General features: G+C 37.6%; 1 protein-coding gene and 1 non-coding gene across 2 annotated transcripts in view; one reads left to right on the forward strand and one right to left on the reverse strand.

Moving 5' to 3' along the window:
• LOC131431248 (neuronal acetylcholine receptor subunit alpha-7-like) overlaps positions 1–24175 on the forward strand; it is a 290647-nt gene that overhangs the window by 168674 nt on the left and 97798 nt on the right. Inside the window, exons 3-4 of the mRNA XM_058596850.1 lie at positions 3169–3308; positions 20462–20506. Coding sequence (XP_058452833.1) covers positions 3169–3308; positions 20462–20506 — 185 coding nt within the window. The remainder of the gene's footprint in view (positions 1–3168; positions 3309–20461; positions 20507–24175) is intronic.
• On the reverse strand, positions 20158–20230 carry Trnav-aac (transfer RNA valine (anticodon AAC)). Its single transcript has one exon. It is a non-coding gene; the product is annotated as a tRNA-Val (tRNA).

Here is a 24175-nt window from a genome sequence, read left to right on the forward strand (position 1 = left end):
TAGCATAGTAATATCCTTCTTATTTAGCCAGGTGTCCAGAACCTTTTCAATACGCGACATTTTGAAAATGCAGAATTTCAACCGTACAAACAAGTAAACAAACGAAAGCTGACAGCCAAACGCACAGCATGCTGTGATCTGAGCATAATAAACCATCACAAATACATGCCTACAACACAAATCTATGCGGATAGCTTATTTTCGATACTCTCCTTATTTTTATTTCGCTCAGTGTATTGTAGCATAAAGACTGTCCCAGAAAGTATGGACGCAACCAAAAACCGCTGGCATTTCGCAATGGTTCAGAATCTGTCCATTTTTATGGCTGCGTCATGTTGTTTAGACTCTTCTCTAACCACTTGTGCATTTGTTTATTCGTTTTCATTAGTTTGTTTCGAAATGCGTGGACTTTCAGCAGAACAACGTCGAAAAATTGTGCACAAATGGTGAACAGAACGCGGACTGTCACTGAAAAAGATAGCAAAAATGGAAGGAGTAAGTGAAAAAGCCGTGCGAAATGCAATCAGGAAGTTCGGTGAGGATAACACCTTTGAGGATAAACCGAAAACGGATCGAAAAAAAGGTCCTGCTAACCCTCAGTTGGATAAACGTATACTGAAGGCATTCGAGCAAAAGAAGGAGGTTTCAGTTTGGGATGTGGCCAAAAAAGTTAGCACTTCGAAGTCAAATGTTCTTCGTGCTAAAGAACGTTTGAATCTTCGAATCTATAAGAAGCAGAAACAGCCGAAACGTAGTCCGAAACAAGAAGCATCGATTAGGCCGAGGGTTCGAAAGCTGTACAATACGATTCTTGCTGGAAATTTGAACTGCATAATCATGGACGACGAAACCTACGTGAAACTCGATTACAAATCCTTGCCGGTACCACAATATTATACGGTGCCAGAAGGGCAAGTGTTAAACCAGTCCGAGACATTGATTGAAGTCGAAAAATTTGGTAAGAAAGCTATGGTCTGGCAAGCAATTTGTAGCTGCGGTAAGATTTCGAAACCCTTCATCACTACTGCTTCAATGAACAGCGAAATATACATCAAGGGATGTTTACAACAACGCCTTCTACTCATCATTCGAGGCCACAAGGATCCTGTTGTCTTCTGGCGAGATCTTGCTTCTTGCCACTACTCGAAATCAACGGTAGAATGGTATACTACCAAAAATGTCAATGGTATACTACCAAAAATGTCAATTCGAAAGACATGAATCCACCAAATTGCCCACAACTTCGACCAATTGAGGAATTCTGGGCATTAACGAAGGCACATCTTAGGAAACATGTCTCGGCAGCCGAAACCATTCAACAGTTCGAAAAAGATTGGAAAAAAGTGTCAAAACTTGTCGCCAAGAAGTCTGTACGGAATTAAATGAGGAACGTTCGCAAGAAGGTGCGCCAGCTAGTCTACAATGGCTAAGTAGCAATTGTTGAGAATAATATTCTGTTGTAGTCTAATATTATCAGTATATCGAATAAAATTTGAATATCTAACACTTGTGAATTATTTACAGCGAAATCAAAGTGCGTCCATACTTTCTGGGACAGTCTTTAGTATGATGAGACGTGAATTCGTAATCATAATCCGGTTTGTTTCGTTGTGTCTTTCATGCGACCATTATTTAGCATACGTTTTATTTTCATTTTCTGTGAATAAGTTACAGATGCTACTTGGGCAAAAAAGTGGCTTTCGTTCCAAATGACTTGATCCTACTAAATTGTCCGCAAATTCGACCGATTAAATAATTTTGAACCTTGCCGAGCATGAGAATACTAATCCGTGGTGCTACTCTCATATTAACAGTATTTCTAGTAATATTAACCAAATTAAATATCCAACACTTCTGTACTATTTCTACTGAAAACTAGGGGCATCAATACTTTCCCGGACAATTTTATTTTTGTATTGATTTTAAGTGAATCTTCTCACTCTTTCATTTGGTTGGTACGAGCTCGGAAATGTAAGAATACGTATGTCAAGTTTTGTGCTAATCAGTTTGGTTGTTCCCGAGTTATGTCGTAATATACAAACTTTTTTAAAGACAATATATAAGGGTAAATCTTAGCATCATTTCGGATTATTCGGCCTAAAATTGACAAATTGCGAATCCTATTCTCAATCCGATTACTGAAATGTTTGTCATTCCTCCGTGCTTTTTGTTTTTATTCAAGTAAAACTTACCGGACTTGTTCTTCGCTGGTTGACGACAAATCCTTACCATCTTTCCCCTTCCACCATCCCAAGTAACAACTACCGTCTATTCCAATCAGCTTTTCATGAAGGTGTCGAACTCAATGAGGTGCATGTTATCACAAACTTTCCCGGGATACCGTTCCCTGTTCTACTTGGCCGTACGTGTCACATTTTCTCGCACATGAAACCCACATCCTTGCGACGTGCGAGAAATACAAGTATCAATTTCAAATTACTCCCCGGCTTTTGTTTTCCATTGCTGTCCTCCTGGCCGCCACCGCCGCCGCCGTTATCAACCCACTCGCTTGAATGGGTTTCACAGTTTATCGGTGGGTGGAGGAATATGGGGGCGGGAGGCATCGAGAGGGATAAAGTTGGTTGGTTCATCATACACACTGCAGCACTACGGTAAAATGGTAATAGCTAGATCGTTTCGAAGAAGCCTTCGGAAATGACAACGACGTGTGGATGTTTCCGGCTGAATGATTTCATGGCTTTGACTTTTCCCGTCTTCACAAAAGGCACTCCAAGTCCGAAGCACTTGGCATGATGGTAGTTGTGGTTTGTCACAGCCTGCTACTGCTGCTGCAGCAGAAAAAAGTTTACATAAACAACAACATTTCTTCCATTTCTTTTCCTTCAACAACGGTGTAGGTGCTTGGCCGGCAGGGCCTCGGCTGGCTTATCGCGATGAGCGATGGGTCTTTTTGGTAGGAGGTAGCGTGAGAGGCGATTTCGATTAAAATAAACATCACGCGTCCTTCTGGATGGTCTTCGTCGGTGCCGGCGTGGTTGGGCTGCTATCTATAGAAAATACAACTTCCGGTTGCTTCCTTCGGCGGAAAAACTTTTCTCTTTTTCCTTTTTTGCGCTTGTCCGATGATGTTCTCGTTTTGCAGCAAAGTATCGATTTTTTCCCGCCGCCCGCCGTTCTAATTTCCTTTTCCTGTTACGATTCTTGCAGTGTGCCTGGCTGGAATCCACGAGAAGCGATTGCTGCACGATCTTCTGGATTCGTACAACACCCTGGAGCGACCGGTGGTCAACGAATCCGACCCTCTGCAGCTGAGTTTTGGCCTAACGTTAATGCAAATTATAGACGTGGTGAGTATTTTCTTATTGTTAAATTTTTCTTTTACAAGGAAACAGCAAGGCTTAAGTCAAACCATTCAAGGGGATCCATTCGAATAAGGAATCTTATCATTTAAAGCAACTTTGAAGTCGTTTTCGACAGTAACGCTGACATTCTACAGGAAACTTGTCAACATTTTTTTTTTTTCGTATGAGTTCGTCTATGCATGAATGAGAAAATCGATGAACTGGGGGAAAAAATTATGAAAATTTGATCAGCCACGGTATAATCGGTAGAAGCAACCAACCAACCAAACGCCAAATTGGGGAGCTTAATTTGCAGCAAAAAGTGTGAAAGTTGCGCAGATTTTGCAATATCGTTTTACCTTGTATGGTACTTTTATGATCATCATCGGAAAGGTGCACGTGAAGGCAATAAAATTTGTATTTTATTTACTCGTACCGTTGGACCTTCCCTGGCTTGCTTCCCTGCTCGCAGCGGCGCATAGCCCACGATCCGCTTTATTATTTTATGCAAACACATTCCGACTGGTTGGCACGGTGGAAGGCATAAGAAATTGAGAAATATATCCCGAAAGCAGGATCTGAGATAACCGATTTTATTGAGTTAACCGGGATGGTTGTTTAGCGTTTTTCCAGCATAGATTGTATTACCAATCGAGGGGTGGATTAAAGCAGTTATATTTATGGGAACGGTTGTTCGAGGTGGAATAAAAATAAAGCTGTATGGCCGTCGGAGAGCAATGGGTCTACAGATTTATATTCGGCTGCGGCAGGGGATCAGTCATTTCACTTTGTATGTTTACGAGGAAGTCGGCTTTTGTGGTAAGTTATGAGCGGTGCAACAAATGGATTAATATTTTAACGTGGAACTTCAACTATAATAAAAATCACTGAATGTAACTGTGTAGAATACTGCGCTCGTTAATTCTGTGGTTTGAGACTCCAGTTTATTGTTGAAACTAGCTTTAGTCAAATATCGAGCTTGATTGAACGACTGAATGCAAAAGTCTGAAAAGTGCAACTTCGTTTGGAGAACCCGGTTTAACGATATTTGAACGGATAGAAACATTGAGTGCAAAAAACCGGACACGGAACTTGCAATGCGAAAAACATATAAAAATATCATTTAGCAAGAACTGGACAGAGAATTTTTAAAGATTGTAGCCGAGTTTGCATATAAAAACTGTCCCCAAACAAGAAAAAAATGATATATGATGTTTGAAATGCGTTCCAAAATGCCATATTGGTGGAGTTTGGTTGGTTCTTCTGATTTTCATTTTATTTAAATTTTTTAAAAACCTCTTTAGCAAAAAATTGACGAAAATCAGCAATATATTAGGAACTATGGGAAACCTTTCTCATTTTTTTCAGATTTATTCAAAATGTATTTCATGTGAAAAAAAATGTTCAAAATTTTCGTGTTTTTTTATGCGCACCTACAATTCCGGTGCCACTCTAGATTTTACATAAAAAATAAGTCGTTTATGAGTACATTACGCTGTATTTTTTCCAGATTAAAAAAAAAAATGTGGACAGGTATAATATCAGATTTGAAAAAAAAAACATTCCAAAAACCATGCGTATTTATTTCTTAAATCATATATCACATGCCATGGTATTTAGTTCTTAAATCATATATCACATGCCCTTAGAACTAAATACCATGCGTTTCCGAGTATTGACGTAATTAATAATGATAAAAATTTTTATTCCTTATGCCCTTCAGTCTGATCCTAGTTTGATTTATCCGTCTTTATGAACTTAAGCCGTTTGACTTTAGCTGTCTTGTTGAGCAATTTCAGGCAACTTGGCTATTCATACCATGTGGTACAGAACGTCGACGACCAGTTTACCCTAAAACTGATAGTTTTTTAGATTTCGCTTAGTTTCGAATTTTTCTTGATTTTCCGCTTGGTATCTGGGAATACTTTTTTCTGCAAAAGAACTATAATTTATCAGGTGTACAACTTTGCTTCCCACGTTTACCGATAGGTGACTGTACCGGCTGAGGCTGGTTAAAATACATAGATGATAATGCCTTTAAAGTGAGTGTGTACAGTGCCTAACGAATTGTCATCGCCGTTTCAGTGACAGTTGTTCTTGTTTTCGTATAATTCACGCTCGAAAATGTCTGTTTATGTGCCCAATTCTCGCCATTTGCGGGAAGTTTTACGTTTTTGTTACGATTCGAAAAAAATGCAACAGAAGCGTATCGAATGCTTTCAGAAACTTACGGTGATACTGCTCTGAGTAAAAGAACGTTTCGGGAGTGGTTTCAAGGTTTTAAAAATGGTGATTTCGATGTCGAAGACAAACATGATGGTGGAATAGAAAAAACCTTCAAAGATAAATAACAATTTACTGCGAGCTCTTAAAACCGAGTGAAACCATCACAGGAGATCGCTACCGAACGCAACTGAAGCGCCTTAGTCGCGCGCTAAAAGAAAAGCGGCCACAGTATCAAGAGCGACATGGCAAAGTCATCCTCCAACACGACAATGCTCGGCCTCACTTCGCAAAAGTGGTCAAAAAGTACTTGGAAACGCCGAAATGGGAAGTCTTGCCCCACCCACTGTATTTCCCAGATGTCGCCCCTTCTGACTTCCACCTATTCCGTTCGATGGCACACGGCCTGGCAGATCAACATTTTCAATCCTTCGAAGAGTTGGAAAAATGGATTGCTTCATGGATAGCGTAAAAAAAGGACTCCTTTTTTCGAGCCGGGATCCGAAAATTTCCGGAAAGATGGGAGAAAGTTCTCGCTAGCGACGGACAATACTTTGATATATGATTTTAGAACTAAATACCATGCGTCTCCATCGGTTAACGATAATTTGAAGGAGGCGCATGGTTTTTTGAATGATTATTTTGAAGTCTGTATTATACTCGTACATATTTTTTAAAAATTTCGAAAAATACAGCGTAACGTACTCATAAATGATTTAGTTTTAATGTAAAATGTAGAGTGGTACCAAAATGGTAAGCGCGAATGAAAAAAATTCGAACATTTTGAACATTTTGAAAAATTCTGAAAAAATCAGAAAAGTTTCCATAATTCCTAAAATACTGCTGATTTTTTCCAACTTTGTTGCAAAGAGGTTTTTGAAAAATTTTTATAAAATGAAAATCAGAAGAATCACCCTAACTCCACAATATGGCAGCTAAAGGGTTAAATTAAAAAAAAATCATGTCCAATATAAACCCTTTCCAACAGCGTATATCCATTTTTTTCTGTTTGGGGGCAGTTTTCATATGCAAATGCGGCTACATCCTTTAAAAACTAAACGAAAATTTTGCCGGTTCTTCCGAAACAGATGTTTACACTGGGGTCGTTTTTATGCGTTTTTTTATGCGATATTTTTACCCGATTTCCGAAATTACGCTGTGTTTTCCGCGGATTTCACAAGTTACGCGGTTTGTCTTAGAAATGCATGAAAGCTCGAGATCTGGTGTTATCCCGAATTTTTTTTTAGTCAACTCTTTGACACTTAGAAAATTTTCGAATCAAAAAAGAAATTTAGATTGCACCAGATCTCGACGCTTCATGCATTTCTAAGACATTTGGCATAAAAAAAATTTCGAGCTCAGTAATCTCAAAGTCCCAAAGTCGGTTTTTACAAAAAAAATCTTTCTTTTGAGATTACACCAGATCTGAACGTTTCATACATTTCTAAGATATTCGGTATACAAAATCTTTTTCTTTATTTTTGGGGTTTTTTTCTGGCGGATTTCCGAAGTTGCTCGGTTTTTTTTTCACGGTTTTTTCACGCGGTTCTTATCTCCTGCATAAACAGAGACTTCAGTTATATCCGGTTATTGCGTAAGCGTTTCTGTCGCCATTCGCTCTGGAACGCAGAAAAGATCTTGCCGCCTGTATCAACCAAGCAAGGCATGTTTCGTCCGCAGGGGCAGTCGGTAAAAAAATTGAACACAAGAATTCAATAAAAATGTTTGCTTCGGGAGAACCGACTTCCGGTTCTGGTCGCCAAATGGTGAGATAACTAAGTCCTCACAAGTTCCTATCTCATGCCTCCCCGAGCGTCTATGATGACATTTGCTTAATAGAATGGCGTCGACTGGGTGCTATCGCTTTCTGCGTTAGTAGCAGAATGAGAGGGTGCGAAATGGCTTGTAGGTTGAAGCCCATCCTAAAGTGCAATATTTATCATAGTATATTGGAACATGTGGTTCTGTTGTTTGTTGCATTATTTGTTATATATTGAATTGAATTATATTACACTGTATTATATATTTATTAGGGAGCAGGGAAAAGCCCGCTGGAGCTGAAATTTACAATCTCTCTCTCGAGCAGGCATAAAACCTCTTCATATTTTTATATCAATAGATTACAAAAATCCAACGGATATATTACTCAATACTAAGGGCTTATTACTAAGTGAAATTAGTATTAAGCCCTTAGTATTAAATAATATATATGTTGGTTTTTTTTAAATTTGTGATATTGTTGTTTTTATAATAATAATAATAATAATAATAATAATAATAATAATAATAATAATAATAATAATAATAATAATAATAATAATAATATTAATAATTATAATAATATTAATAATAATAATAATAATTATTATTATTATTATTATTACTATTATCATTAAAAAAAATATTATATTTCCTGCAGTACTGCATAACTTACACTGCGACATCAACTGTTATATATTGTATCATAGCATATTATTTCATATATTATCGTCTTATATTATATTTTGTTATGTTATACCTTATGATCAAAAAAGAATCGGAATTTTATTAAAAAACGCAAAATTTCATTTTTCAATAAATTTCTTTATTATCGCCTTCAAAGTACTCTCCTCCTGCGGCAATACATGCATGCTAACGCTTGATCCAATTTTCCATACAAGTTTTATAGGCCGCCGAAGGTCTCTATGGTCTCAAAACGCGTTACCCGCAATGAGTCTGGGAAGAGGAAAAAGTCACACGAGGCCATATCTGGAAGATACGGTGCTTGGTTGATGATATTGGTTGAGTTTTTGGCCAAAAACTGCGACACAACCAATGCTGTGTGAGCCGGCGCATTATCGTGAAATTCAGCTTTTTGGCACCAGCCGAGAAGCGACGCGTTTCGAACCCAAAACATCAGTTAAAATGTGTTCGGCTGATCCATAAGAGATGCCCAACAACACAGCAATCTCTCTGATCGGTACAGAACGATTTTGCAACACGATTTGCTTCGCCGATTCAATGTTTTCTTCAGTAACAGATGTTGTTGGGCGGCCAGGGATCTCATCATGATCCAAGCTTGTACGACCACCTTTGAAGCGTTTTTACCACTCGTATGACTGTGTTTTTCCTAGACACGATTCACCAAAGGCCTTTTCTAACATTTTCAATGTTTCGGAACACTTAAATTCAATTGCAACACAAATGCACGCACGTTGTTCTAAACTTTCATCCATTATAAAAATCGCCACACGAAAGTTTTTCAACTTCTTTGTATAGACGCCAAACAAAAACTAATCGTACGATATGCGTCAAAATTTGACAGAATGTGTATAAAAGTGTTGCCAACGTTGAGAAAATAAAAGTTTACCGATTGGACAAGCGTGGGAATTTTAAAATGAAAATTCCGGTTCTTTTTTTATCATAAGGTATTATGTTGTATGGTATTATACTGCATTGCGTTGTATCATATTATATTATTACTTATGTTATATTATATTACATTATTTTGTATTATGTTATATCACAGAGAACAGATGTCCAACAGACATTCATGCGTGCAAAATCATGGGCAACGGTGATTTTTAACGGATTTTCACTTTTATGCTTTACACAGCTTTTTGAAAAAATTTGTACTAGCTTGGATGTCTGTTTTCTGTAGTTATATTATATTATATCATGTCATATTGAATTATATTATATTATATTGTAGTATACTGTATTGCATTATATTATGTTATATTATATTATATTATGTTATATTGTATTGTATGATATTATATTATATTGAATTATGCTAAATTATATCGACAACGGGGAGGGGCAGGGGTATCTTATAAGTGAATGACTGGATGATGAAGTGGATTGGCCAACCTGAGTCACGTGGAGGAAGCTTCGTGTTTCTCCCTGAAGGTCCGAAATGATTAAGACGCACCGTTCTAACAAGCAAACTATCAGACGGGTTTAAACTGGTATAGCAAATCTTTTTATTATATGGCTTGATGTTCTTGCTGGAAAGCGCCGGATTCTCAAAACCCATTTTGGCCTTCTTAACAGCAATTATATGAAAGCTATCTGATAATCAAATTCGGATCTACTGTAAGTCACTTCATATTTTTATCCGATTTTTGCATTCCAAAACTCTCAAGCGGATTTTCCAAGTTAAGTTACCCTTGTCAGATTTTTGCACTCAGCCGTTCTATTGTAACTACGAAGATTACTTTCAAATCATTCAATAAACAGCGCATTTGGAAACCTATTGGTATTGGTTGGGTTCTGGTACAGAAATGATATGTTTGTCGGGTTCGGGTTGGGTACTGGTAATATTTTTCATTTTCAGCGGGTACGGGTCGGGTTGGGATTACAAAATTTGGTCGGGACTCGGGTTTTTTTTCCGGGTTTTGGGATATTATTTATTATTCCGAGTTCTAATAAGAATATTCTTACTGTTATAAGTAATACAAATATTACCATTAATTTTTTGCTCAAAATTTCAGGTGGGTAGTTACCCATCTTTGAGCTGGGTACCCACCCACCCAGATAAAAACTCGTATTTTAAGTAAATTTAAGAACATTTTTGATTTCCGATAATTCTACGTCGAGTTATCGTGTTCACCGCGAAACGTGATTCTCAAAAGAGGTTTTGATGAATGCTCTGTTACGGCCTTATTTTTTCTTTATTATTATACGAAAATTTTACTAAATGTTCTTTGAATGATACTGTATGATGTAAAAAGGGTTTTAATAAATTTGCTTAAGCTGTTTCTCCGTAAAAAAATACAAAAGAAGTATTTTTTGTTTCAAATTATTAGTTTTTGTTTCAAATTATCCTGTACTTCCCCCTTGAATAACATGTTTTTTGGAGGAACCTGGCGTTAAGGTAGAAAATAATAACAATGTCCAACCCTTGTACAAGTGACGATGCAATTAACGTAGAAATTTCGACGAAACTGTGCTTGGTTTTGTTAGGTTCTGGACGTATCGAAAATAGTGGTTAAAAACGCTAAAAACAGAACCAAAGAAATAGCTATACCCTAATTTTCAGGTTTAATGGTTTTAAAGATTGCTTTTCAAGGTTTTTTAGGTTCCACAGGGGACTGTGAGATTTTGGACGCCGCAATCGACTTGCGGTTTCGGAATTATTTGAAGTGAAGAGTGCTTTAGAAGAACATCGTTATATCTATATGCCGTTTATAAAGTGTCAACCTTGAAAAGACTTTGTGCGCAATTTTTTTTTTCGATTAGTCAGAAAAAAGTGACAGCCATTTCTGTGCCGCGTTCACTCACAGTCGACAGTGTTGATGATTCAGAGCAATGTTTGGCCATGTTTACAAGTAATAAATCAGATTCTTTGCGTCGATATGTGACAATGGATGAAACATTTCACTCCGGAATCAGAACTTTCATCATCTGAGTTGATTGCAGCCGACTGAGACTGGGAGGGTTATGGCTTCTGTATTTTGGGATGCACAAGATATAATCCTCATCGGCTATCTTGAGAAAGAAAAAACAATGAATTGTTACTTATATACATACTTTGGTTGAATCTGTAAAAAAATCTGTCGGAAAACATATAATCATTCAATGAATGACAGCAGAATTGTTTCGATATCATGTAATTACATTGTTCTTATTAAAAACCGATATTCATTAGTGAGGAAGGCTCTCACCTACAGCCCTGCAATAGTTCGTTGCTACAAAATCGTTGATGTCGTATATAGTTTCTTCGTTAACTGTTAGCAAGATGACGAAGAATAGAACCTCTTCTGAAATTAGTGTCTGTTTGTCTGTGCTTGAGACTTGAGGTATCAAAAAGTCCAAAGTATTCAAAATCCAAGTAGGCTCTGACGTAGTTTTGGAAACTAATTTTATTTGTCAATTCAGTCCTCACGGTGGACTATTTTGAGTGTAAATGCGCCCAAAATTTTAGAAGAAAAAGGTAAATAGTATTGGTATATTTTCTCCTGTTCGTTCGTTCAAAATTACACTGCCTTTTTGTTAGTGATGATTTGGAAAAAAACGTAATGATATCGTATTCATTGTGTTTGTTTTCATCTAAACACAGGCTATTGAGTTTCAATATAATCCGTCGAAGTCTTTCAGTCTTTCGCCCAGTGCCTAGGTTCAGTGGACCGTATCAAACTTCCGGAGACACATAACGAATACAAATTTACTGCACAATTTACCGATATTTCTGCTGATGGTAAAGGAAGTGTTCCAGCAAGCACGAGCTTTCGATTTCTCGCTTGTAAAGCTGAACAAGCGTACCCCGAGAAAGAAACATCATTCGTACAATCAGCACATCTCGGTGACGACATGCCTGCACCGGCTAACGAACGGATCGCTGTCGCTTTGTCACTACCGGAGGTGTTCTCAAATCAAGCCAAAACGACTCTGCAGCTCTAACGACGATACACCAGGTGGAATCGGTGAGGGGAGAATTCAGGGAAACGATAACATTTGGGGAAGCTTTCACCATCATCTCTGACTGTTCCGGCTACCAGCAATTGATCCGTGTCGAAGCAACCCACCACCCCCCTCCCCGCCCGGTAGTACAGGGAAAGGGAAACGCTGAAAATCCGGACCCGGAATTTATGAGAAAACTAATAACGCTAAATCATGCCGAAGCGATATTGGGATCTGATTTTGCCGTTCGGGCGGCGTCGGCGAAGGAGAATCGTACGGTCGGAGTGATACCTGACTATGATTTCAGGTGAAAATGGTCCCTTGATTCCGGTGAATTTAGGTTAAGCTGCAGCCGTCCGCAAAGTGTAAGAGGAGCTACTTGAAAAATGCATTAACGAAGTGTACGTGAGCAAATGAAGCACTTGATAAATTGCAGCCCCGGACTCGATGGAAGCAATAATCGAAAGCGATGATCACAATGAAAGCATACGTGACTTTGGGTATGAAGAAAAATGATGGTCGGATTCTGACGTTCGTTGTGCTAGCAGCCAGTGTGCTTCGAAGGTTCGCCACGGAACGGAAAATTCTCCACTCGCTTTCGCTCCGGTAACGCAATGTTCGATGTATTGGCCTTTGAGCGGCATACAGAAGCAATAGAATGGAGTATAACGGTGCAGTGATTGCAGTGCTTCCGCATTTTTCATGTTCTTATATTTGTGTAAATTGGATGTAAATATTAATGCTGCTTGTTTAGATTCTGGATGGGCACGGCATTCATCAGATTTTCCATCCAGACCGCGGAAGCTGAAGAGCGGAGATTTGAATTTAATACTAGATTAACATACCATGAATATTAGACAAGAACTTTATTTTCGTTTCTTGGAAATTATTCCAGCACCGTTGAGTGGTCGCTTATGCCATCGTTTTGATGATAGAAATAAAGCGTTTATATTTTGTACCTCAACAAAACGAGTAGTATTCTTCGATTGGGATGATGGTTATGTAATCTAATACTCTATTATGTACTCCTTGACTTGGCAAACGATTCTCATGAATTCCCATTCTCTTTCAATCGTCATGATGTATGTATGAAGAGGACGATTCTGATTTTAAATGCAAATAAATTGGCATACCTTGTGAAAAGATTTCTAATTTATAAATCTCTAAACTTCCCCGTATATTTAGAATCTGTAATGTCTTCGCACAAAACCTATCAATTCTCATTACAAGCGATTAGATTCGTTTGTGGTCGACATTTCAAAGCACTCCTGGTGAAATTGTTACTGCTCAAACTCATTATATCTCAAACGATCCTTAATTGTAGCTCTAGAGAAGCAGTCACAACAAGTTTACCGTCGTCCGTAAGGTTCCATCGATAACAAAGACGAGGAAATCGATCACAGTCCCCATTCCCATTCATTCCGAAAATTTGTTTTTCGTCGACTTGTGTCGGGACGAGAAGTCCGAAAAAAAATTTCGTCTGTGCGTAAATATTTGGTCAATTTCGATTTTTGATCCGAATCGTGGTCGAGCCGAACAACAAAAAATAATTGATTCAATCTTGTCTAAATATAAACAGTTGAATGCAAATGTCGAATAAATTCAACTTAGTTTGTAAAACTTCATAAAGTATTTTTGAATGTGAAAGTAAAAGATTTGATTACCAAACACGGTGAGAGCTAAGGTCGAATACTGACAGACAAGAGGAAACGAGTGTCTGTTCTGCATGTTTGGGGGGGCTTAAAACAGCTTCTGATGCGGAGCGGGCGGCTAAAAATAAAACGCGGTGTCTCGGCAGCTGTAACAAAGTTGGCAACCCTATCTCGAGACTAGGTATCGCAGCCTGGGGAAGCAGGCATACGGAAATAAAATATAGCAAAACCACAAAAAAAAAACAAGGCAAAAAGAGAGATCAAACTTTTTTTGAATTCTTTTACCGTTTTACCTCTCAAAAAGTAATGTTATATGAGAGAACGGAAATCGTTTTTTAAATTATACTGTGTAATGTAGTTCATGCCACCTAGCTGTAAATAAGTTTCGACTTACTAGCCGAATACGGGAACGAAACGTAAGTTTAATGTCTTTACTTTTCAACGAAATCGGTTGCATTCCCATTAATTTTACTGGCCTGATTTGGCTCTCTTGGACTTTTATATGTTTCTTAGCCTCAAAAGGTGGATTTCCAATACCAAAAATTTGCTCGCGTGAGGAAATCATCGTTGCCGCGGAGAAGTGTTTTCCTGATTCTTCCGCATTTTTTTGGTGTCAAAATGTTGAAAAATCATTGGAATCAGTTTTGTGACCTAGAAAAGATTACATTGAATAAAAATGTAGAATAAACTGGAAAAATTCAGGAGTTAACCTGATTTTGGACTACAGACACATAGCAAATTTTTTGTTTAACGTTTCGACGAAAGCAATTTCTTCCTCATTCAGTTTATTGACTCGATTTGGCTTTCTTGGACTGTCATCTGTTTCTCAGTGCTAGTGAAGGTACCCCTTGAAAAATCGGCAATTTGTGTTCATTCTTTGCAAACGTTATAAAATGACTGGAGTTATCGTATTCTTTTATAGTTATGATATTTTCTGAAATCGTTTAGTTCACCCCCATTTTAACTAAAATTATTCAAAAGTCTCGAGTTTTCATCAGTATTTAACAGAAAAAAAGTGTAGAGAAAGTCTGACGAAATGAGAGTCTGCGAAAGCTCAAGACGACTCTTCGTCGCAACATAGCTAAATCCAAATCATTAAACAGTCGAAAAACTTTGGTGTAAATTGGGGAAAGCAGGAGAAACCAGTACGAATCAAACCGAATTTTTCTGAAGAGCTGTACGGATAAACTTTTGCACTTTCTTCATATTTTTGTTACTAAAAACCCGTAGCTTGTCCAAAAATATTGCTAAGGAAGAAGTTGTAGGAAATCAATTGTGCTCTCAAACAAATTCAAACGCTGGAACAAGAGTTTAACGTTTTCTTCAAAGATTCGCTAGGTTTTTGTTTTAAACTGATTATGAAAATCTACATGTGATATAAATGTTATTGGTGTATTTTCTAAAACAAAGAAGCTGCTTCTAAACCAGTTGAAATGAATGAATAAAATTCAAGATTTTTTTTATTACAAATAGTCATTTAACCAACAAAACATGGGTTTTTAGCTCAAAAGTAATAAAGTTACTAATGTTAATCTTACTTCTAGAAGCAACTGTGTGTGTGTTTAACCTATCCCAAACCCCACTGTCTGGAAGCGGTTTACAGAAAAAAAGATGTTTCCATGTGTTTTGTTTAAAGACTGTCCCAGGAATTATGGACGCAACCGAAAACCGCTGCCATTACGCAATGGTTCAGAATTTGTCAATTTTATGGCTGCGTCCTGTTGTTTACACTCTTCTCTAACCACTCTTGCAGTTGTTTATTCGTTTTCAGTAGTTTATTTCGAAATGCGTGAACTTTCAGCAGAACAACGTCGAAAAATTGTGTACAAATGGTGCACAGAACGCGGACTGTCACTGAGAAAGATAGCAAAAATGGAAGGAGTAAATGAAAAAGCCGTGCGAAATGCAATCAGGAAGTTCGGTGAGGATAACTCTTTCGAGGATAAACCGAAAACGGGTCGAAAAAAAGGTCCTGCTAACTCTCAGTTGGATAAACGTATACTGAAGGCGTTCGAGCTAAAGAAGGAGGTTTCAGTTCGAGATGTGGCCAAAAACGTGGGCACTTCGAAGTCAAATGTTCTTTGTGCTAAAGAACGTTTGAATCTTCGAACCTATAAGAAGCAGAAACAACCAAAACGTAGTCCTAAACAAGAAGCATCGATCAGTCCGAGGGTTCGAAAGCTGTACAATACGATTCTTGCTGGAAATTTGAACTGCATAATCATGGACGACGAAACCTACGTGAAACTCGATTACAAATCCTTGCCAGGACCACAATATTATACGGTGCGAGAAGGGCAAGTGTTAAACCAGTCCGAGAAATCGATTGAAGACGAAAAATTTGGTAAAATAGCTATGGTCTGGCAAGCAGTTTGTAGCTGCGGTAATGTTTACAAAAGGAATGTTTACAAAAACGACTTCTACCCATGATTCGAAGCCACATGGATCCTGTTGTCTTCTGAATAGATCTTGCTTCTTGCCACTACTCGAAATCAACGGTAGAATGGTATACTACCAGAAATGTCACTTTCGTCCCAAAAGACCGAATGAATCCACCAAATTGCCCACAACTTCGACCAATTAATTAATTTTGGACATTAACGAAGGCATATCCTAGGAAATATGTGTCGGCGGCCGAAACCACAGTTTGAGAAAGATTGGAAAAAAGTGTTAAAACTTGTCGCCAAAAAGTCTGTACGGAATTTAATGAGGAACGTTTGCAAGAAGGTGCGCCAGCTAGTTTACAATGGCTAAGTAGAAAATGTTGAGAATAATATTTTGTTGTTGTAGTCTAATATTATCAGTATATCGAATAAAATTTGAATATCTAACACTTGTGAATTATTTACAGTGAAATAAAAGTGCGTTCATGCTTTCTGGGACATTCTTTATATATATGAAAATAACTGTAGTCCGGGACTTAAGGAGATGTTGACTCAATCGAATTCCGATGGCTCATTTCTTATATAGAGAAAATCATGTTTCGAGGGCATCGTTTCATCGACCAGCCCCACCTAAATGAAATGTTTGTATCAAATGGATTCAATCAGCACAGAAAGACTTTCGATGCCTAGCAATTGGCAAATAATCGACGCGTATTTAGTTTATGCTCTTGAGTTTTGTATGAATTATTAACATTATCCAATCTTACCAATACTCGAGTTTGCATTCAATGTTTCATTTCTTACCGTATCCAAACCTTCACCTTCCAAACCTTCAGTCTTCTGAACCAACCAATCACACGCTTGGAATATAGATGATTGCACACTTCTGAATATTTTTTCTGCATGAAACACTTATAATACGAATAGAATTAATATTTATATACAAAAGTTATTCTTACTTATAAGACGTATTTTGATTTATGCGTCAAACTTTATAAAAACGATATGCAAAATGTTAATTTATAAATTGCAAGGAATGCTGCAGACGGGTTTCATGAAAAAAACTTGACAATTTAAAGTCGCATTAAGAGTTTTATTACACTCTACCAACAGGACTTCAAGCGAAATACTATTTGAAGAGTTTTAAATCATTTTCCCGTTTTAAATTAATTATTACATACATACCAATTCAAACCCTTTATTTCTGCTACTAACGCAGAAGTCATCATAGACACACGGGGAGGCATGAAAAAGGGACTTGTGAGCACTTAGTTATAACACCTTTTGGCGACCATTTTTCTCCTAGAAGCAACAGTTCTCGGAATATTTAGACATAATTTTTTAGGAATTTAGGCTTTCGTGTTATTGCATCGTTTAACAGGTCTATTTATACAAGAATATAAATTCTAAATAAAATATACAATTGGCTGAAATTATGCCAGTCTACAAAAATCTTAGTATTTTGAATTTCATGGCTACTTCTAGGAGAACGCTATGAAATCATATTATGGTGTTTAAATGACTATTGCAATCGAAAAACGTCAAGTTTTGCAAATACCTTTAAATAGTTTTAGCGGTAACTTCTTTTTTTTAGAAAGATCAAATGTTAGTTTTCATAACTTGTTCCAAGTACAAATTTTGCGAGAAAAAATTTGAAATGCGTTTTTTCAACATGATTTCTTCGATTATTTTTAAGATTCTTGAGAATACGTTCAACTTTTTTTTCTTTGTGTATATATTTTTTTTTCAATTTCGTGCAACATTTCTTGTGAATACTATCTCTGCGTAGTTGACAATTTTCCAGTTGCAGTGATTCCAGAAAGTGCAAGGAGATTTTATAACTTCAATGTTTACATTTGTATTTTTCTCTGCTTACAAATACCATTACTGTATGGAAAAGTATGGTTTCACCAATCCTTTTACATTTATTTTCTCTGGCTTCTATCCACCGTTACCTTAATAGTAAAATATTTCCATTTTCGGAATAAACTCTAAGGGCATGTTCAGAAGTATTTTAGTTCTAGATGCATAATTTATGTCAGTTTTAAAATTTAAATCTGGATTTTATAACACGAAAAACTGACAGCCCCAGCAATTTTAAATTTGACAGAAGAACTGGTCGAACAAATAAAACTAGAACGGCTTGCTGGGGACACGTTTGTTCCAGTTTCTGTTCTGTTATAGATCTTCCATATAGAACTTTTAACTTCTGAATTTGCTCTTAGTCAATATTTAAAGCTCTAAACGCTAGATATTTTAGAAAAAATGCGGACACAAGTTACCAAGGCAATGACAATACTTTGGATTGACAATAATATTGTCACGTGTAAGGGCCGCTTAACAGGAGCGAAAATTTGTTGCACTTTGGCATTTTTTAGCGCAGCCTACTCTTTCGCCTCCGTATACACGCAGAGAAATGGAGCTTGTTTAAAATAACAAATCGGTTAGTAGATTTCCGATTCATGTTAATTTCAATCTAGAATATGATTATTTTAAAACATTTTCTCCCTTCAACATCAACAAAGATCTCTGTTCAATGTGAATAAATATTTTGGTCTTGCCAAACGAAAAAAATAATTGTTCCAGCTGATTTTATTGTTGAAATAATTCATCAATGTATTGCGTATCAACAAAAGCAGAGTTGATTTTATTCGCAATATCTATGTTGATTCAAGTCTGCTTTATCTTTATGTTAAGAACAAAATTTATTCATTTTATCTGTTGTCTTATTTGTGTAATGATACAACAAAGTTTATTGTTCAAAAGAACCATATCAGTCCTATTTCTTATAAACCAGAGTCGTTTTTTCAATCGTGAATGAACAGAAAAGTTTTTTACGCGTTTCAAAAGTAAAATTTTACCTGCTTATATATTTTTCATCGGGCTTTTCATCAATCCAAGCGTAAGTATTGACAGTTAATAATATTAGAAACTACAATAACACGCTTTCTTAACAACATATATTTGATGCAGGTTATCTCTATCTTCACCAGAAGGGCACCGGGAAAGGGTACCGAATCATTGAATACTATAAAAAGTATATTGGATTGATTGTGGTATGTAGATAAATATTATAAATGTATGGAATATAAATGTAATTAAAATTCCTAACAAGTATATAAATTGAAGAAAAATGTACCAACAACAAGCCTTCAAATTATTTCGAAAGAAATCATTTTACTCGTAAAAACAAAACAAAATGAATATTTTTTACAAACAAAAGCGTAAGTTGAAATACTAATCATTTCAAGTTGATATCTTATCATTTATTTCAACTGTCAAGTTTATGAATTCAAAACACTATAAATATTACCTTTATCCAAAATTAGTTCATTTTAAACTGATTTTGCAAGTTGACTTTACTATGAAATTGTTTATCAACAAATTGACAGGAACGCACAAGTAAAATATTTGTTGGTATTAACAAAATATTTATAGAAACAAACTAATCCACTGAGCAAAATCAAATACCTAGTTTTGTTGTTTCAAGCAACAATATTTGCTATATTAAACCAATTTTTCTTTTGTCACAATTTCAACAAAATAAATCGTTACGTGAAACCCAGATTTAGTTACATTTACAATATTTTTCTCTGCGTGTACTACGAAGTTGACACAATCCGCACGGAACCGAAAAACTATCTAAATTTGAGAATTTTCCTCCTAACTTCAGGGTTCTGTTCGATGTACTAACTTTAAAAGTAAAGTGGATTTCCATAAGACGCTCGTGAAAATAAACTCAAATGTGCACGCGATTTATTTCATTTTAGCTTCTTGTACGAAACTGTCGCTGCTGGATGGTTTGGCTTTTTGTGTGTTTTGACAATTGTTGGAAAGAAAGAAGTCAAATAATAAGTACGTTCCTTATTTTCTGTGTGAGCTGGAGCCCGAAAGCCAGATGAAGATGTACAACTAAATTAACAGGGGGACGAAATTGTAATGTGAGAAACTGTACGTGCCGAATAATTTTGCACACAAATTTCATAAGCACCACTTGAATGAACTATCGGCTTCGAAACGAACGATAAAGATGCCAACCGAATAATTTTTACCGTTTACCGATATTTCTCTGCCTCGGCTTTGTGAAACTTGATGCGATTGATGAGAAAAATGTACAATACTAGCGAATAAGAATTCCACACCCATTTTTCTACTTTGAACAATCAGATAATTCATAAAAAAAACTATTTAAATGAAAAAAAAAAGAAAACCTGTTTCCGCCCGGGATCGAACCGGGGGCCTTCCGCGTGTTAGGCGGATGTGATAACCACTACACCACGGAAACGGTTACGACCGATGCTAGCATCCGAGCGCTGCTGTTGATGCTTCATCGTCGATCCAATCGAAGATAAAAATAGCGTACGGCACACAGCAATCTGAAAAGTGGGGACAAGTTTTAATAGGATTCTAGTAGTCGAACGATGTGCCTTGCCGTCACCGAATCACCCGATAGATCGTAAACACCAATGCAATATTGTTAATTTTCTTCCTTTCTCCTTTCCGTCTCTATTTTCAGGACGAAAAAAATCAACTGCTTGTCACAAACATATGGCTGAAGCTAGTAAGTATGGCATTGCATTGCAGCGCAGCGTCTGGTTTTTCACCACTCCCGGGCGACACTCGACCGACGCACGAACGGACGGACGGCAGAGGCCAGGCTTAGCGATGCGATTAATCTCCTGAACGGGTTCTGCACCGAGCAGCCGAGTGCTACCGAAGAAGAGACAGGACCTCGAACAGTGCAGAAAGGACGCAATATGTCGCCAATTGCCTTGGCCTCTGTGCGGTTTGCCAGTGTGTCCCGCTTGTGTGTGTGTGCCTGTGGGGTCGCGTCGAAATATAGTAAGATAGTAAAAAAAACTATAACCAAACATCGAAGGCAACTATCATCATCGGATGGCATCGTGTGCAACGTGTCCGGAGTGATCCAAGGCTTCAGGGCAACCGGGCGGAACATTTTTTTTTTCAGCCACTTTTGTAGAGTCGACGGAAACTAGCTTCAAACCAATTTCTACCAACAATTCGACGGTTGTTTACGTATTACATCAAGTGGAAACTCGTGCTGGGCGGACCAACGCTGAGGACACATTGGGGGGCTAGAGATTGATGAATCGGCATTCGGTTGCGTTGAGAGTGGGAACGGTTTGTGAAATTTTGATTCATTCAAGTTTTTACGTCACGTACCACAGGTTTGTTTGGTTCACGCTCCAATAAACGTTATTTATTGCTCCAGTTGGGCTGTATCCCATCGCATCGGTATCACTCATTATTTACCGGCATCACGGAGAAACCATAGATCATCATAACCGAGCACACAAAGCTCATTAGTTGGGGTCCCCTCCCCGCCTCTGAACAGCCAGGCAGGCAACCATTTATCGTCGGGCTTCTGCGAACCGGAAATACTTCATATAAATCTTAAGTCTATACTGTTGTTTCTGTTTCTTATGTTTCCAGCTTGGATCGGTTTTTAAACTTGCCCCTTTGCAGCAAATGCCGGAGGCGGATCCGAGGGAGGGACAAAGTTTAAGGAATGGGGCTTACCAAGCATATCAGTGCAATCAGTCAATGGTTGATTTTCTTCTCTGCTAGGGTAGCAGTTTTTTTTTGCCGAAGCCTCCAATCATTGTTGTGATGATGTTACTGCCAATAATCACCCTTAAACTAGGTTCCGACTATCGAAATGAATTACATCAACATCCGAAAAGTTTCGTTATTATAAACTTACTTTTTTGGTACGACGAATTTTGCTAATAAAGTTAGTTTGAATTTCTCTACAAATTTCCATCGAACCCTTTAGAACAATAGATTTTAGCTCGAAAGGGGGCGGAAAAAAACGGAAAAACGGTACCGGTTTCCGTATCAGATGAAATACTGTTATTGTTTAACAGGGCCATTTTAATGCATGGTTCCGTCACATACGATGGAACAATTTTAATGAGAATCCTGTTCCGGAACGATGTTTTATATGGCTCTCTTGGGTCACTTCGAAGCGTTTCCACAAATTAAACTATAATTTTTCATTTGGCTTTTTGCACAGGATGTGCCCAGACCTTTGTTTGTTTTCGAGGTTCAAAAAGCTTGAACATTATTTTATTTGACAAATTTTTAATGGCATCTTGGCAGTAGGGATCGAAATAACCGGGACAACACTCTGCCCTTCTTACTTCCTGGCTTTAAGCAAGATAAGCGCAAGTCTCAAGTTTATTGAGCCATTCATAATTAATCATGGTTTTCCCTTGCTGCGGTTTGCCGTTTATTCCGCTGTATATTGGAAAAGTTACTTCTGGTGGGGAGTACCTTCAAATTTTGTGCTGATCGGGCATTTTATGCTGGTGATGATTGCTCTGGTGAACGGTGTTTCGTCTTGAATTTTCATCTTTTGAAACGTTGTTTAAACTTTAATCTTATCCATCTTTTCTGCCTTATCGTAGAGTACGATGATCCTACTAGGAATGAATTTCTAAATAGAATTGACAGATGTTTTTAGGGTATTGTCATTTATTCACACAACGGCTTTTGGTAGCGATCCCTCCACAGTATTTTTATTATACGAAGCTTGTCGGAAAATTAAGAAGTTGGTTTGTTTGCATTGAAAAATGGGCTTTTTTCGTATGATAACAAGCTAAGCTAAGGCAGATAATTTTGATAAATTTCCCATGAAGGGTAATTATTTAGGCTTACTTGCAAAAAAATATACGTTCCTGCGAGCTGCCTGCAGTTAACTGGACGAAAACATGCGCGTAGGCATGGTTTTGAGTTCTGTTTTCGTTTTATTTATCAATTCCTCCTCAGTTTACGTGACAAAGTTATTGGAGTAGATCTTACGCTTCATGTTGGCCCAGAAAATTTCTATGGGAAGCAGCTGAGGAAGGTTGGGTGGGTACGCAGATATGGGTATCATATTGATATTCAGTCGCTCCATCTTCTCCAACAATCGCTTCGAGTAGTGGGCCGACACCAGATCCGGCCAGAACACCGCTCCTATGAAATTTTTTGATGAACGACGCAATTTCCGGAAGGCATTTCGTACTATGAATTTCTCCGTTAAGGTCTGAGGACAGAGGGCCACGTGTTGAGTTTTAAATCGACCACGTGGCTCGCTCAATTCCCTTTGCGCATCGTATTTCTCTTGTACTCTCTCGTATATGAGCAAACTGTACCGGGTTGCCAGCATACATTTTATTATTTTGATGAGAAGTTTTATCACATTAATCTATCGTATGGGTTGGACATTACCTGGATTCCAATGAACAATGAATCAATATTCAACTTTCACAAAGATTGAATGTCTGTGTGTTTGGCAGCCTTGTCGAGCCAATTTTATTTCTCTCTTCTTTCTCAGTATGCTATCAGGAAACCAAAGCGAAAAAAAATGGTGGATGCATTTAAACTGACTTTGTTTCACAGAAAAATACAAGACTTTAATTTTATCGCGATAACATATATGTTTTTATGTACTAATCGCATCTAAACTAAATTATCTAGACTTTGTCACGGTAGATTTATGATACAAGCCTTCAAAGCCGAGATATTCGATGAACAAGTAGAGGTATGCATTTCCGAGCGTTCCAATTTTCAGCAGTTCTTCAATCAGAAAAAAATACAACACGACCGCTAAACTCAATGAATCATTCTGAAAATTTCACAGAATATTCTCAACTAAATTTCGAAGACATTATCAGGTGGGTATTTCTATATTCAGCACCGTTTCCAAGAAAATTTTATTTGAACGGGGAAAATAGCAAAAAACCTACCACTTTACGGTACTGTCCTCAGCCCTTAACGACCAATCCGGATTGAAAGAAGAGCATACTGTTTGGCCAGTTGCACCGACCTTCCGGTCAAGCGCGCGCAGCAATGTAACCTCTTTTCCCTCGGTTTTCGTTATCAGTTTCCTTTGGCCCAGGATCGTCAGCCGTTCGGAAGCGGGCTTTCGATGCTCTGACTATTGTCTAATATTGGCCAGATGTTGTAGATACCGGAACGGGCATATTTGACGTCCACAAAGTGTCCGTTTTCGACGCGGTGGGGTGCCGTTCTTTCAACGCGCACACCTCTGAACGGAGTTGTTTCACTGTTTTTGCCATCACGGTTAGAGTTCGACTGATAGAGCTGTCAAATTTTGTCTGCTGACTCATGGGTTACTCTGATTAATGCTGCATGGGTAGTTTAGGGTGAAGGTAAATCCATGAAAAGTCGGCAATTTTTGTCCATTTTTTAAAATTGATCA

This window comes from Malaya genurostris, chromosome 2 (genome assembly GCF_030247185.1).
Source record: "Malaya genurostris strain Urasoe2022 chromosome 2, Malgen_1.1, whole genome shotgun sequence".
Classification (NCBI taxonomy): domain Eukaryota; kingdom Metazoa; phylum Arthropoda; class Insecta; order Diptera; family Culicidae; genus Malaya; species Malaya genurostris.